We start from the raw sequence: 20162 nt of genomic DNA, 5'->3' as shown, positions 1-20162 counted from the left end.
CTGGTTTCTTGTGGGCGGTTCTTTTCTTGGTCTTGTACTAATCAGTAAATCTTTAAGGTTGGCAGTGCTTTTGAACGCGAACCTGGGCCGCTCTAGTCCGTAGTCACCTGAATGTAGGATTCTCCAGTGTTCATTTATGATTCATTTGATCATATTTGATTCCGGGGTAAAAGTAGTGACACATGTAATTTGTTCTGTGTCAACTTTTTGGCCGGATCTCCAGAAGTGCAAACAGAGAGGTTTGTTTTTTCACTTTTATTTCAGGTCTCTTACTTTGAGGCTAAATGTCCTGACTCCAGTTAGCACCGCTGGTTTTACCCTGATGCACTTCACCAGCGTTGCGGTAGTGTAAGAGTCAAGATTACTTTCTCATCTACTATTTAGACACTGGTCCTGACAAATTACCGCTAGACCCGTTAGGGGCTGTAAGGTAAGAAACATGTTGACCACCAACACTAGAAAAACGCTGTAGGATCATTATCTCCAGGCAGGGGTCACTCATTTTAGCTAGGCTAGTGCACCTCCAGAATAAAATGTATTACATAGGGTAGGACTAGCCCTATTTTAAATCACACCACTCACTCATCACACTACCCTGACCACATACCCTCACACACCCAACGGCTTCTTCAAAAAAAGATCCCCGGCAAAGAGCCCCTTCGCGGGTGCCGGTCGGGCATTGCACGCCGGCCCGACGAGGAGCAAAAGCCCTATGATGAAGCATGACATCCTCCGGGGTATGTGAGGGTAATCCATAAGAGACCTACACTCCTCCACTTTAGGAACTGCACATTTAAATATTTTTCATACCTTTGTTGGGAGTACATGTGCAAGACCTGGGTAGAAAAGCTCCCGGTTCCTCCTTTTTGAGAAACTGACTTTGCAATACTTCATGTTCTACTAGAGAGAGCATCTTAAAAATGTAAACTGTCAATAGTAAGCATAGAAATGTATTCCTTTTTGCATGATTTTAGAGAACGTGCAAGAAAATCTGACAACCTTATACAGATTATCGACCAAAATTAAAATTAAGGCACACACCTAAAATACCTGCAGTAATTCCCAGACTGGATAAAATGTACAAAGTACCAGACAACACCACATGCCTCATTGGTTGTACAAAACTAGAACTCCATGGCTATGCAAGCAGTCTAAAGATCAAGAACCCCAGGTACTACCTGAATGATTCCACAAAGCAAGGAATAAAGGTGAATGGATACCTTTGGAAAGAGAGCTTCTTCATTGGCGGTCACATCAATAAGGGTGGTTAATGCCACAGCTATATTAGGGAGGTATGATCACCAGATGTGATCTGATATAGCTCCCTATATCCAACTCCTGCAGAAGACAAAGAAAGAAAAGCTCAAGCAATTCTTCATGAAGGGGAGAAGGCTTCCACAGCCAGCATCTACTATGCCTTAATGTGGCAAATATTAGATTCCACAAGCTTGCAGGTCCCTTAGTTTATGGTTTAGAGTAAATCACTCCATCCAGAGGTACAGAGTTGCATATGTGATATGTCCCTTGATGGAGTCTCGTTGATTAGAAAGCATTATAATGACAGACCAGGACACTGCTAGATCGTTAGGAGTCTTACAACAATTACGTTTCCATTCTTTTTCAGAAGCAAGGGAACGAAGTAAGCTATACAGGCATCAAGTATTTCAACTTCAGTCTTACCACCATTATTATTGTTGTAAACTGTTGGTGTTAGATCTAGTTCTGTTTGGACACATTCTGAAATTCCCTACACTAACCATGATGCCAAGGTTCAAGCAAAAACGTCTTAATTTGCTAAAACCTTGCTAAAACCGAAGTCCCAATTATGCTATAGAAGCTGAAATCCTAATCATGCTACGGAAAGGAGCTATTTTATCAGCCCCCATAAACCAGAATGTAGGTTTCTATTTCAAGTTCTTTCTAATCAAAATGAGTTGTTACATTGCAGGAGGCGTTGTAGCTTTTGATGAAATAGGAATTTAGGGCCTCTGTTGACCTTCAGATGCCAACTTCTATATTTTAATTCACCAAAGGATCAAAAATACTTATGGTTTGAGGTTGGCAATAGCCATTGTCAATTTAAAAAGCTCTCTTCTGGGCTCAGGTCAGATCCAAGATTATTCACAATATTCATGGCACCAGTTGGAGGGAATCTTCATTGTCACTGGTCATCAGGTATTCCATACCTCAACGATCGGTTGGTAAAGGGTGTTTCTTTGGATCAATAAAAGATTGTGTGTCATGAATATTCTCTTTGCTAAACCTCCCACCACCCCATAAAGCAAAAATATAAAAGAGAAATGTAGTTTATCCTTCCACTGCTTTTATTAATATTAATGTACTTCCTCTACACTATTGTTTGGACTCAGATGCTAGAACAGATGCTCAAGTAGGATAGGCCTCAGAGAGAAGAAAACAAGTTACTTACCTGTAACTACAGTTATCCAGTATTGGTATCTTTCATAGATTCACATGCCTGAATCATTCCCCGTCGCCGAGGCGGGAGTCCCCGGTAAATAAAAAAGTAGTAACAAAATGCTAGTAGTAGTAGTAGGCCCAAAGAAAAGGCCCAAAGCCTGTATCTTAGCAGCCTATCTACCTCATTATGCAAAAAGAACCAAGAATTTGGTAACAACCAATCAGACACCAGCACCCTTCTAGAACCCTCTCAGCAGAGCCAGTTCTCCTCAGATTTTCGTAGCACAAGTGGGAAGTGAACGTCCCAAATTATATAGAACTGACTCTACGGGGAGGAGGGTGGGTGCATGTGAATCTATGAAAGATACCAATACTGGATAACTGTAGTTACAGGTAAGTAACTTGTTTTCTTATCCAGTATTGGGGTATCTTTCATAGATTCACATGCCTGAATCAGAATAGCGAGCTGTATACCAAGTATACAGTCGTTTGCGGATGGCGGGAGACTAGTGCTGATACTCCCTAATTGCATCCACAGCTTGTTAACAAGAGGTATAAGAAAAGATCTTAAAATTCAAAATATGCCATCTATAAAGAGAAAAGCATGTTAACATGAAAGCAAATCATCATTGTAACACATTGCATTGTTATATTAAAGATATCAACATCTTACATATTAAAATATGAAAAAAGGGTACCTGAAGGTATCTCAAAGAAACAGATGTCGTAGTACAGCTTGCCCAACTGCTGCATCATCACGATGCGTAGATTGGAGGCAGTAATGTCTGGTAAAAGTGTGGACATTTTTCCACGTCGCAGCACGGCAGATATTTTCCAGAGTCACACCAGCAAACAATGCTGTAGACGCTGCTACTGTCCTCGTGGAATGGGCCTTGGGTTTCCTCAACAGAGGCCTGTGAGCCTTGTCGTGGCAGAAAAGTATTGTAGATGCTATCCATCTGGCAATGGTGGATTTTGTAACCGCCTTTCCCAGAGTAGTTTGGCCATAAGCCACGAATAATTGATCAGACTTTCTGAGGTTCTTTGTTTTCAGAAGATAGAATTTAAGACATCTCTTGATATCGAGAGAATGTAAGGCTCGTTCCACTGGGGTGGATGGATTAGGAAAGAAAGTCTTTAACGTCACTGGTTCATTAAGATGAAACTGTGAAGGCACCTTAGGTATAAACGTTGGATTAGTTCGGAGGTGCACGTAGTCTTGAGTGAAGCGTAGAAAAGGTTCCTTTACAGTAAACGCCTGAATCTCACTCACTCTTCGAGCTGATGTTAAAGCCAGAAGTAAAGCAACCTTCCATGTAAGGAATTTTAGGTCAGCCTTGTGGATGGGCTCGAATGGATGCTTCATTAACTGCAATAAGACTGTGTTGAGTTCCCATTCCGGTGGCGGAAGTCTGACCGGAGGAAACTCTTGGAATAGTCCTTTCATAAACTGTTTAATTAAAGAGGATGAACAAAGAGAAGGGCCATGAGCACCCCTTCTGAATCTTGAAAGTGCAGCTAAGTGGACCTTGACTGAAGGGAAAGAAAGCCCAGATCTTGCCAGGTGTAACAAGTAAGGAAGGATCTTTTCTGCAGGGTCATCCACCGGGTGCACCTGGTTTGCTTCACACCAGCAGCAAAACCGTTTCCATTTTAGACGGTAAGTTTTTATCGTGCTCTGAGCTCGTGATTTTGTTAATATATCCCTACAGTCCTGAGGGATATCCAGGTCCTTAAACTCTAAGAAGTCAGGAGCCATGCGTGTAAATGTAGGGACTGAGGGTCCGGGTGGAGAACCTGACCCTTGTTCCTTGACAGCATTGTGGGCGTCGGGCGAAGACTGATCGGCTGGTCCTGTGATAGCAATAGGAGCTCCTGAAACCAGTATTGGCGTGGCCATCTGGGTGCAATCAAGATGAGACGACAGCCCTCCAACTTCATCTTGCGTATGACCCTCGGTATCAGGGGTATCGGGGGAAAAGCGTAAGCACAAATCCCTGACCATCGCATGGACAGGGCATTCCCTCTTGAGCCCTGTTGAGGGTATCTGCTGGCATAGAAGCGGCATTTCTTGTTCTCCTTCGTGGCGAACAAATCCAGCGGTGGTGTTCCCCAAGCTCTGAATATTCTGAGCACCTGAGCTTGCTCTGTCTCCCATTCGTGGCAATCTGATTGGGATCTGCTGAGCGTGTCCGCTAATGTATTGCAGAGACCTCTGACATGTTCTGCTCTGAGGGTTATGTTGTGGAGTGTGACCCATTCCCACAACTCCTGAGCTTCCGTGGACAAAGTTGCTGATCTTGTTCCTCCTTGTTTGTTCACGTAGAACATGCTGGTGGTATTGTCGGTTCGAATCAGAACCGAAGAACCTGCAATCCTTGGAAGGAAAGCTTGCAGAGACAGAAAAATTGCTCGCAATTCCAGACTGTTGATGTGTTTATTTTTGTACTCTGGGGACCACTTCCCCTGTATCTGTAAATCTTGGAGATGACCTCCCCATCCTTCCATGGAAGCATCGGTAGTGAGGACAAAGTCTGGAATTTTCTGAATGAAAGTAAGTCCTTCTGATAAGTTGGGAACATGGGACCACCAACGTAGAGCGCTCTTCATGCCTGAAGTGACTCTGATGATGTCGTCGAAGGAGCCCTTCACCTGCTGCCACTGAAGGTGTAACTCCTCCTGCAAGGGTCGCATGCGGAGCCGCGCCAGAGGAACGAGGTGTATTGCAGAGGAGCACATCCCTAGCAGCGACGCGAACATCCGGACAGAAACTGACTTTCTTTTGGAAATTCGGATTGCTAAGTTTTGAAGACGAACCTGCCGTTCGTGAGACAAGAATGCCTTGCAGCGGACGGTATCTAACAGCACGCCCAAAAAGGGAAGGATCTGCCTTGGTTGTAATTGAGATTTGCTCCTGTTGATCGTAAGCCCCAGAGAATGGAACAGACGAAGAGATGTTGTCACGGCAGTCTTGACTGATCTTTCCGAAGGACCCTTTATTATTCAGTCGTCTAAATACGGAAAGACTTGGATTCCTTGGGAGCGTAACACTGCTGCCACTGGAGCTAGGCACTTCGTAAAGATCCTTGGGGCAGATTTTAACCCAAACGGGAGCACCTTGAACTGGTAATGGGCGCCAGCCACTGTGAAGCGAAGATACTTGCGATGCTTCGGATGTATTGGGATGTGAAAGTAAGCGTCTTCCATATCTAAGGAAGCTAGAAAATCTCCCTCGTTGAGGCAACCTAGAATTTCCGCCAGAGTGACCATGCGAAATCCCTGCTTCTTGAGGAATCTGTTCAGATTGCGAAGGTCTAAGATTGGGCACCACTCCCCTGATTTCTTCTTGATGAGAAAAAAGCGGGAAGAGAATCCTGTCCCCTTTTGAAGCGCAGGAACCTTCTTGATTGCGTTCTTGAGGAGCATTGTTAAAGCTTCTTTGAATAGTAAGTGAAGACGAGGGGGAGGGGGTCCCTTGGGTGGTTTGTTGGGTGGTTTGGTGACAAACTCTAAGGTATGACCGTTGTGAACCAGGTCCAGAACCCACTGGTCCGACGTAATTTCTTGCCACCTGGTCGCAAAAGTTGAAATTTTGCACCCACAGGGAGGGGAAAAGGAGTGAAAGGCGCCCTGCAGAAATCATTGCTTCCGTGAGGTGTCTCTTCCCTGATTCTGCGATCTTTTTCGTCCGCCTTGACGAGAGAAACCAGATGTATTGGTCTGTCTGTAGGAAGACTGATATGATTGCCGATACTGAGTCTGGTACCTATTTTGTTGGGTATGATAACTTCCTCTGGAAGAAAATCCACGGCCCCTTGCTCCTCTGAAGGTACCTCTTTTGTATTGCAAGGAGCCCAACGATCTTGCAGTATCAGTATCCGTTTTAATTGCTTGGAGCGCATCATCTATGTGTTTTCCAAACAATGATTCGCCATCATAGGCCATGTCCAATATTTTTGTCTGGACCTCTGGTCTGAACGTGGTAGCTTTCAGCCAACCCTGGCGCCTAAGAACCGCAGCCCCAGCCAACTGGCGAAAGTTAGTATTCGCAATATCCAGTGCGCAGTCGATAGTCTCTGAGGCTGCACGCTCACCCTCCAACAAAACCTTTCGAGCATCTTGCCTGTTATCCTCTGGGATGAGGTCGATAAAGCTTGCCATTTCTGACCACATCTGGCGGTCATAACGCCCAATTATCGCTAGGGAGTTGGCTGCCCTGATGGAAGCAGCTGCCATAGTTGAAAATGTTTTCCCAATTAGATCCAGTCGGCGTCCTTCCCTATCCGGTGGTGTAGTGACCGGTGCTGCCGGATTCTTAGACTTTTGTTGGGCAGCCTGAGATATAACCGAGTCTGGACGCGGTTGACCAGTGAGACAAGAGGGACTGTCGGGTGGAGCACGGTATTTTTTGTCAATCCGTGGAAGCACCGCTGGTACTGATGCCGGGTTTTTCATGATTTTAACCCCTTCTTTCCAAATATAGTCAATGATAGGGATAGCTCTCGTAACCTTCCTTGACTCCTCCTTAAAATCATGCAGAAAACAGTCAGACTGCTCAATGGTAACCGGCAAGCTGAACCTGGTCGCAGCTCGCTGCATAAGGTTATGGAACCCCCCTATATCTTCTGGAGGCGAATCAGATGGTAGAGGGGTAGGTGGCGAAGGCATAGGGATTATATATGAATCCCAAGGGTCTGCTGGGTCTGGCAACTCGCCCTCTTCGTATTCTTCCTCCGAGGTTGTATCCTGATGCGGGTCCTGTGGAGGATCAGGCAGTTGAGGCATTGGGGCTGGACCCTCATGCAGAGGCAATGGGTCAGGCTGCGGCGCAGTCTGTGGAACCTGTGGAACGTTTGGCTGCGGTGGAAAACGCTGCTTATAATCTGCAAGCATGGCCTGTAGGTCTTGTATCAAAGTAGGAGGTAGATGTGACATCTCATTCCTACGAGGTTGTGAGTAGCAGGGTCTATGATGCGGAACGATTATGTCTTCCTGATAGTAATGCCCTTGATAATCCTCATCCTCATCGTCCTCCTGACATTTGATGTGCAGTTCCGAAGGATGGCGAGCAACCCCAAAGGGCCCTTCGTCCTCGTCGTCCACATAATCATCATCGTCACACTGCACATAAGTTTCCAGGAGATGCGAGGGAGTAAGCGGTGAAATGTCCTGCCTTTGAAAAGACTTTAGTTGAAAAGTCCTGGTGGAAACTGGAGTAGAGATCATCGTCGACGAGGTCGTCGTCGACGGGGTTGTGGTAGACGGGATCGTCGACGGTATCGTCGACGGTGCTATCGTCGTCGACTGGCTCGTCGTCGACGGAGCAGTCGTCGACGGGCTCGACGTCGATGGAATCTTCGTCGACGGGCCCTTCGTCGACGGGCTCGACGTCGACGGGGTCTTCGTCGATGGAATCTTCGTCGACGAGCTCTTCGTCGACGGGCTCGACGTCGACGAGCTCTTCGTCGACGGGATCTTCGTCGACGGGATCTTCGTCGACGATGGAATCTTCGTCGACGAGCTCTTCGTCGACGAGCTCGACGTCGACAGGCTTTTTAATGGCGGAATCGTCGACGGCGGTACCGCGGACTTCGTCGACGAGGACTTCGTCGACGACCCCTCGACGGTGGGCTTCTTTGAGAGGATAGTAATCTTCGTAGACATAATAGGTGAGGTAAGCGCCGTCGTCGTGAATGTTTGCGTCAATGAAGAAGCAGACGAGGTGACAGAAACTGAAGATTGAGAGTAAGCCAAAGATTTTGAAAGGCTTTTACTCACAGTTTGCTTGACTGTAGATTCCTGAGGAGAGTGCGCATCAGAAGTAGAATGATGCGATTTCTGACGCTTCTTCCCATCGCTGGAAGAGCTGTCCTGCGATCTAGCTCTCTTGCTAGAAGTAGAGGCTTTGTCATCCTCCTCAGCCGAAGAGGATTTAAGCCACAAAAGCACTCTCGCCTCCCTATCCCTGAGAGTTTTTGTAGGGAAGGTGCGGCAAATCTTGCAATCTTTTGCCTCATGTTTAGGGTAGAGGCAGTAGATGCAGTCTACATGTTGATCATCAACATGGACTCTCTTCTTGGTGCAGGTCCTGCAGGACTTAAATAAAGCCTTCTTGTCTGACATGCTGAAGCAAGTTGAAAGAAAACTGAGAGGCACTAAGGGAGACTCCCTTCCACACGACGTGCGGTGAAAATCTGAGGAGAACTGGCTCTGCTGAGAGGGTTCTAGAAGGGTGCTGGTGTCTGATTGGTTGTTACCAAATTCTTGGTTCTTTTTGCATAATGAGGTAGATAGGCTGCTAAGATACAGGCTTTGGGCCTTTTCTTTGGGCCTACTACTACTACTAGCATTTTGGCACTACTTTTTTATTTACCGGGGACTCCCGCCTCGGCGACGGGGAATGATTCAGGCATGTGAATCTATGAAAGATACCCCAATACTGGATAAATGTATTTGCCTAATCTGGTCAGAGGGTTATCTCTGTTTCCTTTCCACTGCAGTTTGTGGGGATGAGCTTGCTACTCTGTTCAGTGTGTATCGCTGTCAGTGGAGATGCCCTGAGAGAGGAAAGAATGGTTTCTTACCTGTAATTCTAGTTCTCTCTCAAGGGAATCTCCATTGAAGTAATACACAACCCTCCCTCCTCCCCGATGGAATTAACAGACGATTATTGGACAATTTTCCTACCTCATACTGCCACTTTCTCAGTAAAAAAAACTGAGGCAACGGCACGTGGGTGGAACTATTTAGTGCTTATGACTATCAAAGGAGATTCCCTGAGAGAGAACTCAAAATATGCTACTCCGTGTTTCATTCCAAAAGAGAACTCCAATGCAAAGAATAGTCTCATCTCCGAGTCCTCCCTAACAGGGCGGGGAGCTCACTTAGAACAGTTGATGAATCAAGGATTTTCAGCAGACAAAAAAAAGACTTATCACATCAGTCTTCTAGAACTGAAAATAGTACACTTGAAACTTAAAGCTTTCTTTCCTTCTATACCATCAAAGGACATCTGATTCAAACGGATAACGCCACCAGCATGCATTAAACTAATAAGGAACAAGAGCAAGACAATTATCTTTGCAGGCTCAAGCTCCAAAATAAAATGTATTACATAGGGTAGGACTAGCCCTATTTTACATCACACCACTCACTCATCACACTACCCTGACCACATACCCTCACACACCCAACGGCTTCTTCAAAAAAAGATCTCCGGCAAAGAGCCCCTTCGCGTGTGCCCGTCGGGCATTGCAGCGCCGGCCCGACGAGGAGCAAAAGCCCTATGATGAAGCATGACATCCTCCGGGGTATGTGAGGGTAATCCATAAGAGACCTACACCTCTCCACTTTAGGAACTGCACATTTAAATATTTTTCATACCGTTGTTGGGAGTACATGTGCAAGACCTGGGTAGAAAAGCTCCCGGTTCCTCCTTTTTGAGAAACTGACTCTGCAATACTTCATGTTCTACTAGAGAGAGCATCTTAAAAATGTAAACTGTCAATAGTAAGCATAGAAATGTATTCCTTTTTGCATGATTTTAGAGAACGTGCAAGAAAATCTGACAACCTTATACAGATTATCGACCAAAATTAAAATTAAGGCACACACCTAAAATACCTGCAGTAATTCCCAGACTGGATAAAATGTACAAAGTACCAGACAACACCACATGCCTCATTGGTTGTACAAAACTAGAACTCCATGGCTATGCAAGCAGTTTAAAGATCAAGAACCCCAGGTACTACCTGAATGATTCCACAAAGCAAGGAATAAAGGTGAATGGATACCTTTGGAAAGAGGCCCACTGGGCCTTGGCCAGAGGTTTATCTCTGATGGTGATACATATCCCAGGGGTATAGGATCTATCACTATGATGAGAAAAAGCATGACTGGGTACTGAACGACAAAGAGGCAAAACTCGGCTTGTGGAAGATGCAAACTTCAGAAGCCCTTCACAGCCATGGGAAAGGCCCAGGCAAAGCAACAAATCTTCTCCTGACCCCACTGTTCAGCACCCCAGTGTGTGAGAGTTTTTTCAACTATCTCACTGCATGGCAGGACACTAAAAGTAATGTGCTAGATATTGTACAAAATAGGCACAAGACGAGGTTTTCCAATTGTGAAAAGTTATCTTCTGGAATCTAGCATATCCATGTAGGTATTCGGGGAATGTCACACATATGCACAGGTATTCTACCTTTTATGAATTCAGAGTGTAAATCCTGTGGTGAAGAAATATATTGTTTTGTTATAAGTGCTCTGGAATCACATATGTAGATGTGACAATTCAGTGCTTATGATTATAAAAGAAGATCCCCTGGAGGAGACCTCAGTTCTGTTGTTGACAGACGGCTTCATTGGAATAGCATTCTCAGACAGGAAAGGCATATGCAACTCAAAGCCAACAAACAATGTTTTCAGTCTTTGATAAGACACATGGCAAGGTTTATTGAAAACACTTTATTAATAACTGTATGTACTTCTTGAATCCCTTTGAACGCACCTGGAATAATTTGGTGAAACAAAAGAAAGATTAACAAAGAAAGAGTCACATTCTGATCAAAGGACATACAGGTGGTTAAATGAGCTTTACTTGGTACATAAGATGCCAAGTCACCCGGATCAATAAGAAATTCCATGAATGTAGTTGTGCTGATCGACACACAAATAAACAGACATTTAGGGGGTATACCTATAGAGTGTAAAGTTAAAGTCAACCACGGTTGTGACGCACAAGAAAATAGTGAAACAGTAAGCTGGTTCAGTAGTCACAGTTTATTGTTATCAAATTTAAGTTGTAAATAGCACAATCCTAAAAAGTTTAAATGAAAGCTGTGACCAAGGCAGGTCTATGTGTTCAATCGGTACCCCAATTCTGACAGTTTGAGCCAACCCTCCCTCCACCCACCTTCTTCGTTGGCCTCCATTATAATAAGACTTTCCATATTCACTCCCTTAAAACACCTTCGGTGAGTGGGGATGGTGACAAATGTCTGAGGCAGTAAAGCCATACGTTCATCTGTATGTAGACCTTTCCAAAACAATGACATTGGAGTTCATGTTTCATTAATTTGAGAATTGTTACAGAAAGGGGGAATACATACCCACAGGGGAATATTCCTAACTCTTCGGAAATTTTTAAATGGGCCTCAATATTTAAGTACAATCGCATATATGACATGTCTGTGCTGTAAAAACTTTGTATCAGGTATCTTAAAACTTGAAATCCTATATCCAAAGGCTCTAATATTATCACAATGTCTCAAACGCTGCGTGGCTCTGCCAAAAGACAAATATCCTATAGGCTAAGCACATATTCTAAGCTCTAACGAAGCCTGTGAGCAATAGACATATCATGTACTTTGTTTACACTGTTTTGCGAATCTAGAGTGTCTCCCAGACTCTGTAGTAAGATGAGTCTTAAACATTAATATGATTCACCTAAAAAATAAGGGTACTCTACAGAAAACACATAAGATCTGAATGCCCCAAAAATCTTACATGCAACATGTACGATATTCAGAGCACGGCGGTTTAATGGCCTGGTAGAGACTACGCGATAGGAGTAATGGACACTGCACCCCTATTGCAAAAAACATGAGTTCTCCAATTAAAAGTCTTCGAATGACTATGTATGTCTCAGATTGTATAGTCAAGTGAAGGCCACCTTGAAATACATGCGTTACGCTCTATTGAAGAAACAGGTCCTGAAATGAGTGGCATGTACCACAGTTTATGGAACGGCAAGTGCAGTACTGGTGAGGTCATTTTATGGGTCTGCAGCCGGAGTAACTGAATCCTGCAAAAGAGTATCGGAGCACTATAGATCTTCCTGTACTAAACTTGCCCTCCATTCTGGTCTGAAAAGGACGCATAAGTAACACTGTGCCTGCCCGAATCAAATGAAGCCTTCATTTGGACAAAATATAGTACATTTCACATAAATAAACAGCACTTGAAACATCAGCGCTCTTAAATATATCATTCTACTGAAAAAGCTCAAATGTATTGTATATAATACACGAGAAATAAATAGCTCTAAGAAATGGAGTATGCCTTTACATTACATTTTATCACTCAAACCAGGAGAATGAGTGTACCACTCAAATCAAAATACTGAATGTAATTACATGAAAATGTGTACAAAAGCAAAACATACAGTGGCCACTGCAGAGTTATTGATAGTTCTGGTTATGTTTAGTGGGGAAAATGGAACATAAATACTGGGGTGTCGACGTTTTATGCAGACATGGATCTTTTCGTCATGATGGCAATCTCCAATCCAAAGAGGTTTGACTCTTTAACCGAGAAATGTTTCCCTAACTGTTTGAAAAGGAGTAACCAAGGTATACCACTCACATGTTCGAGGGGGGCCCCTGTGAAAAAAGGTCTGTTGGAAAGATTCATATTTACAGGCAAACAAGGACTGCTTTCTCTGTGAAATGTTTTCATAGAATCTGCTAGCAACAAGTGATAATTCCATGGAAACATCTAAGCCACTGGATGCTTCCAGAGTTTGACAATTCTATCACTCACCTGCACAGATAAAGTTAAACAAGGCAGAGGTGAATTTTTAAAATGAAACAAAATGATATAGAAAGAAAAACATAAATGGAAAACAAATCACAGCAGTTGTACATGTGATATGCACACAAGCGTATATTGCTTTTGCCCCACCCAGTGGGGGGAGGTGGAACTACAAGGCTTCAGGTTTCTTCATCAAACCTCACTCTCCTAGCTCCTCTTCCTTTGGAAAATGCTCCTGCTTGCACGCTACGTCCACAAGTAGATGGAGATCTGGGAAGACAATGGACCATTAATGCGTTACATAAGGGTAAAATAAACACCTGTTATAGAGGACAATTATACAATAGCAAAAGGGACATCATCACGACCTGGGTACCAGACAACTCCTACTCATAACCAATGTAATGCATAAGAATAGAGGAGAGACAAAGAGAATACACCAACCATCTAAACTGTGAATAACAGTACCCTTCCCAAGAAAGAAATTAAGAGCAGAGCTCATACCAGCTTGATAAGCAAGGCCCTCAATGAACTAGAATGGCAAAGCCCATCCCAGACAAAAAGAACAATACTCATGCTAATTAGCTAACATGCTGATCCAACCTACTAGCCCACAAGAGCAGAGCCACGCTTATGAGGTCTGAAGCAAAATAAGACCTCAACAGGTGAACGAATAATTATGCTGGCAGAAATGAACTTTCTCCTATGTAGGGCCACAAAAGTGGTGATTAACCTTTTAAGGTCAGAGACTAGATCAGCCTAACACACATGGGTACAAGGAAAAGTTACTTTCTTGTATCCGAGTTCTCCTTGAAAGAGAGCTCCATTGAAATGACAGTATTGAGTACTCACACCCTCAAGATGAATGCCGAAAAAATAGTCCTGCCAGTGTGGAGGATTGTGGAGCACTTTTTAGAAAATATAAAAGTCAATGTTGGCTCCCTTCCATAGTGTTAGAAATGGGGCCTCTAGTTGTCAGAAGTATGCACCCTGTCCAAGAAGGGACCCGCTATCCTAGTCAGGGTAAGTAAGCTATACACCAAAAATAACCTGTGCCCCCCCGGTAGCTTGGCGCAGAGCAGTCAGGCTTAGCCCTAGAGGCAATGTGTGAAGTATTTGTGCACACACAGTAACACAGTGAAAACACCACAAAAGTACTCCACACCAGTTTAGAAAAATAGGCAATATTTACCCGAGTAAAACAAGAGCAACATGATAAAAATCCCACATACACATATAAAGATATACATTTTTAAAGATACAAAAAAAATGCAGTATTTAGAAGTTTATAGCTCAAACTAGGGCTATTTGGTCGCACGTGACTGGGACAAATCCAAAAGTTCAGTCTGACCGCGATGGAGTGTGGACAGATACACAGAATCACGCAGATACCCGTACAGTAAGGATAAATTACTTACCTGTAATCCTAGTTCTCTTCCAGGGGCATCCTCATCAAAGTAATAAGCACTGAATATTCCTGCCCATGAAAAAAATTATATTTGAAAACGTAATATACAGATATATATATATATACACACACAAATATAATTGTTTCACACATCAATGCAGCTTACTATAGGAAACAGCTAATCATTGTACTGAAAAACTGCTTTTGCAGCCATACATAATGCAGAACATAGAAAACAGGAGGACAAGTATCACTTGAACTCGCTTTAATGACTAGAAGAAACTCAATCTGCAAAACGGCAGGCATTGTTAGCCCATAGGCTGCATTGAAAAACCAATAGCATAAAAAAATGGAAGCAATTGTTAGCACCAAAAAACTGCCACCGTGCCTTTAAGGCAGCCGTGACCCCCAGCTTCCCATCATGCCTCAGGGGTGACAGTTAGGTCAATTGTTCTTTGCAGGGAACCCGAGAGTCAGGTTTCAAAGATATGAAAAAGATCTCATTTGCCCGGGGAGGAGGCGGGTGGGTTGCTCATGACTTTGATGAGGATACCCCTGGAAGAGAACTAGGATTACAGGTCAGTAACTTATCCTTCTCTTCCAGGGGATCCTCATCAATAGTCATAAGCACTGAATCGAATAGCAAGCCCATCCTCCACTTGCAGACAAATGAGAGGCAACCCAAAAAACAATCCTAGCTGATTTTAGCATTAAACTAAATTTTCAAGGAGGCCTGGCCTACTTGAGTGTCTACTCTGGTAGCCGAGTCGAGACAATAGTGTCTTGTGAATGTATGTATCGATTTCCAAGTGGCTGCCTTGAAGATCTCAGAAATCGGTACATTGTGCAGAAAAGCTGCTGTAGCTGCCTTCCCTCTAGTGGAATGAGACTTTGGAGTAGAAAAAAGTGGCCTCTGTGCTAACTGATAAGACCGCTTGATACAGGACACTATCCATCTGGAGATGTAATGCTTAGAGGCTGGGAAACCTGTTCTGATGGAACCATAGTTTACAAACAGTTGATCAGATTTTCTAATAGTTGTAGACTTGTCTAAGTAGAATTTCAAGACCCTTTTCAGGTCTAGAGACCTCTCAGCTGGTGTAGAGGGATTAGAAAAAAAAAGGTAGGCAGTAAGATGGATTGGTTCACGTGGAAGTCCGACACCATCTTCGGAAGGACGGAGGGCTGAATCCTCAGACCGACTCTGTTGTGGTAAAAAAACCTTGTATGGTTCATTATAACAGAGCACATGGATATCGCTCACTTTGCGAGCGGAAGTGATTGCTACCAAGAAAGGGGTCTTCCATGTAGGGTGTTGGAGGAATGCTTTGTGGATAGGCTCAAAAGGGGGACCCATGAGCTTGGAAAGAAGCAGATTTAGCTCCCAGGGATGTGAAGGAGGTTGGATTGGAGAGTAAACCTTCTTTAACCCTTGCAGGAAATCCTTGACCACTTGAAGTTGAAAGAAAGAAGGTTGAGAAGGTGACCATCTGCATGCCGTGATGGCCACAAGGTGTACCTTTATGGAAGTGAATTTTAGACCTGACTTGGCTAATTGGAGAAGATAATGTACAATTACATCCTCTTGCCCCTTGGTAGGATGAAAACTATTCTGTACACACCACAAATAAAACCATTTCCATTTAAACGCATACAAGTGCCTTGTAGAAGGCCTTCTAGCTTCTTTCAAAATGGGCATGCAGCCCTGAGGAAGTCCTAAGTGTCCATACTGGAGGGCCTCAGGAGCCATGCTGCCAAGTTCAGCGAGGGAAGGTTGTGGTGATGAATGCTCCCGTTCATCTTGGACAGCAGGTCCAGTCAGCACAGCAATCTCCTGTGTGGGCACTCCGAAAGATGCAGAAGGTCCGGGTGCCACCACTGTCGTGGCCAGTCTGGTGCAATCAGAATCATCCTCACTTTGGAGTCGGGGGAACTTGGTTATGACCTTCAAGATGAGAGGAAGAGGGGGAAAAGCGTATACAAAGTCCCCTGACCAGTTGATCAAAAGGGCATTCCCTCTCGGCCCTGGCCGGTAGAACCTTGAGGCGAAGTCGCAGCATTTTTTGTTTGTATCGTCCGTAAGGAGGTTGATGCTTGGACGACCCCATTCACGAAATATTCCTTCCACAACTTGGTCATGTAGAACCCAGTCTTGTTGATCGTCGAAGTACGACTGAGGGAATCTGCTTGAGAATTCTGCTCCCCTGGCAAGTGTATTGCTGTAAGACAGTTTCCTTGCTAAGAGCCAATGTCAGAGTGCTTGAGCCTCCAAGAACAGAGAGCGCAATCAAGTCCCTCCTTGTTTGTTTAGATAGTACATGGTGGTCGTATAGTCCGTCTGGATTAATATGGAGCTGGTGTGAATGCAGGGAAGAAAAGCCTTGAGGGTTAGATGCATGGCCCGTAGCTCCAGCAGGTGGATGTGATGAACGGGTTACTTACCTTCGATAACGATTTATCTGTAAGACACATTAGTTAGTTATAGATTCCTTACCTTAGAATTACCCCAGGCGTCAGACTGGATCCAGAAAGCTTTTCGTCAGCAGTACCTCTGAGCGTCGCTAGGTGGTGTCGGTCGGCTCTGCATCCGTCGTTGACGTCGTGGTCGCCGGGATGACGTCACGGTAGCTAATTCGACACCGCCCTCGCGCGCTGACGTCAGTTCTGTACACGACTTTCCACGCCAGAAACGCAGAGCCATGCAAGACACTGACCACTGGTTCACAAAACTAGGGCCCTGAAAGGATATCCTTAACTGTAGAAATCAGTTCACAGAACGGGGAGGATGGGGCGTTAAGGAATCTATAACTAACTAATGTTTCTTACAGATATATCGTTACCGAAGGTAAGTAACTTGTTCATCTGAAAGAAACACATTAGTTATAGATTCATTACCTTGGAATAGATACCCCAGCAATACCAACCCTGGCAGTGGGTCTGCGAACCAAGATCACACCAAAAAGTCCTGGAGAACAGAATGGCTAAAGAAGCCGTCTCTCCGGACTTGGCTGTCCAGACAGTAGTGTTTTGTAAACTTCTGCAGTGATGCCCACGTAGCTGCCTGACAGATGTCATGTAGAGGAACTCCTCTTCCCAGGACAGTAGAGGCTGCCGTCTCCCTGGTGGAATGGGCACGTAGCCCCACTGGAGGCTCCTTTTTAGCCAGAGAATAGCATGCTTTAATACACAAAACGACCCATCAAGAAATGGTTCACTTGTGTACAGCCCAACCTTTCTTTGCACCCACGTAGCCAACAAAGAGTTGGTCATCCACCCGAAACGGTTTTGTGCGGTCCAGATAGAAAGACAGGGCACGTTTTGGGTACAGACGGTGGAGCCTCTCTTCCTCTTTCGAAGGATGCAGAGGCAGAAAGAAGGTGGGCAAAGTAATGGTCTGCCCGATGTGAAAGGCAGTGACAACTTTAGGACGGAAGGATGGACGGGTCCTGAGAACCACCTTGTGCGGATGGACAGACAGGAACGGATGTTTGGAGGAAAGAGCCTGGAGCTTACTCACTCTTCTGGCAGATGTGATGGCCACCAGGAATGCAGTCGTAAGAGTTGGGCGTCTTAAAGGACAGTTGTGAAGCAGCTCAAAGGGAGCACACATTAAATAGGTTAAAACAAGATTCAAGTCCCACTGAGGCATAACGAAGGGATTGGAGGAAAGATGAGTCATGCCTTTCAAGAAACAATTAACAGCCAGGGACTTGAAAAGAGAAGGCAGATCGGGAAGCCGAAGAAAGTCAGAGATGGCCGAAAGATAGCCTTTAATAGTGCCCAGAGCAGGGCCCTGCTGGGCTAAAGTAAAAGAAGGAAGGAACAAGAGAACTTCAGAAAGAGGGGCAGAAAGGAGATCCACAGCCTTTGCTGTGCACCATGTCACAAACTTGTTCCACCGGCAGGGGTATACCGTCTTAGTGGAGGAACGCCTGGCTGCCAAGATTACATCGCAAATTTCGGGAGGCAGGTCGAAAGACGTCAACTGCCGCCGCTCAATCTCCACGCAAGGAGGTGGAGGCAAGGCAGGTTCGAGTGGAGGACCGTTACTGCGACAGAAGATCCTCCTGAAGAGGCAGTCTGATCGGAGGATCAATGGCCATGTTGAGCAGCTTGGGATACCAGACTCTTCGTGCCCAATCTGGAGTCACAAGAATGATTTGGGCCCGAGCTTCTTCAGCACTCAGGGCAGAAGTGGTATAGGCAGAAAGGCGTACAACAGACCGCAAATCCACTCTCGTCGAAAAGTGTCGCCCAGCGAGTGCCGCCTTGGAAATTCCAATGCGCAGAATTGCTGACATTGTGCGTTCTTTTTGGTGGCGAATAGATCTAACCAAGGCTCTCCCCACTGTTGAAAGAGACCTTGCACCACCTCCGAATGAAGACGCCATTCGTTATCCATCATGCACCTGCAGCTAGGTTCGTCTGCCCTGGAATTCAGGGAACCTGCCAGGTGTTGAACCACCAGGGATATGCCCTGATGTTCCAGCCATGTCCAGGAGCCGGAGGGTCTTCTGACATAGGGTCCACAACCCCACCCTGACCTGTTTGTTGCAGTACCACATGGCGGTGGTGTTGTCCGTGAACACCTGCACTACTCTTTCCCGTACAGAGGGAAGGAATGCCTTGAGTGCAAGACGAATCGCCCGAAGCTCCAGAAGGTTGATGTGGAGCCCAGACTACACCGGAGACCAGAGGCCTCTGATCTCTGCCTCTCCAATGTGGCCGCCCCATCCTAGAAGGGATGCATCCGTCACCACCTTGTGCTCTGGTTGGGGAAGGGAGAGGGATCTGCCATTGAACCAATCCTGGTTCGTGAGCCACCACTGCAACTGTCGAGCAGTGCCCTCTGAGATCTGGAATTGGACAGATTCCCCTGATGCTGCGCCCACTGTAACTTCAGGTCCCACTGCAGAGCCCGCATATGCCACTTGGCATGATCGACCAGCAGGATGCAGGAGGCCATGAGGCTTAGCAGCCTCATGGTCATTCAGACCTAAACACAGGCTAGAGGCTGAAAGATCGGAATCATAGCCCGAATATCCCGGGCTCGCTGTTAGAGAGGAGAAACCCAAAACCGCACCGTGTCCAGAACCGCTCCAAAGAAGAGGAGCTTCTGAGAGGGAATCATGTGTGACTTTGGCACATTGATGGAGAACCCCAGCGAATGCAGGAGGTCGGCCGTAGTCTGGAGGTGGGAGACGACTGCCTGGGGCGAGCCCGCCTTCAACAGCCAGTCGTCGAGATAGGGTAAGACCGGAACCCCTGATCTGCGCAGATGAGCTGCGACCACCGCTATCAATTTCGTGAAAACCCGAGGGACGCTGGTAAGTTCAAAGGGGAGCACGGTAAACTGAAAATGCTTGTGGCCTAACATGAACCGCAGGTAACGTTGGTGGGCCGGCAGGACGGAGATGTGAAAATAAGCGTCCTGCAAGTCCAACGCTACCATCCAGTCTCCAGGGTCGAGGGTAGACAAGACCTGAGCCAGCGTCAACATCTTGAACTTCTCCTTCCGGAGGAAGTGGTTGACGTTCTTGAGGTCCAAGATAGGACACAGGCCCTTGACCTTCTTTGGAACCAGAAAGTAGTTGGAATAGTAACCACGACCTACTTCTGGGGCATGAACGCGCTCAATGGCTCCCTTGGCCAAGAGAGCCAAAACTTCCTGTTGGAGAAGTGCCAGGGAAACCTCCGACATGCGGTGGTATTGAGGTGGCATGGCGGGAGGAGTAGCCTCGAAGGGGAGGGAGTATCCCTTTCAGACTATTTGCAAAATCCACCTGTCCGAGGTGATGGTGCG

General features: G+C 45.6%; 1 protein-coding gene across 1 annotated transcript in view; it reads right to left on the bottom strand.

Annotated features, from left to right (window-relative positions):
- Nucleotides 1–13022: 13022 nt before the first annotated feature.
- Nucleotides 13023–20162, bottom strand: part of HSF5 (heat shock transcription factor 5) — a 1208320-nt gene continuing 1201180 nt past the window's right edge. Inside the window, exon 6 of the mRNA XM_085649733.1 lies at nucleotides 13023–13221. Within this exon, the coding sequence (XP_085505859.1) occupies nucleotides 13151–13221 (71 nt within the window). The 3' untranslated portion in view covers nucleotides 13023–13150. The remainder of the gene's footprint in view (nucleotides 13222–20162) is intronic.

This window comes from Triturus cristatus, chromosome 3_2 (genome assembly GCF_964204655.1).
Source record: "Triturus cristatus chromosome 3_2, aTriCri1.1, whole genome shotgun sequence".
In the NCBI taxonomy this organism is placed as follows: Eukaryota; Metazoa; Chordata; class Amphibia; order Caudata; family Salamandridae; genus Triturus; species Triturus cristatus.
This window is presented reverse-complemented; position numbering and strand designations above follow the sequence as displayed.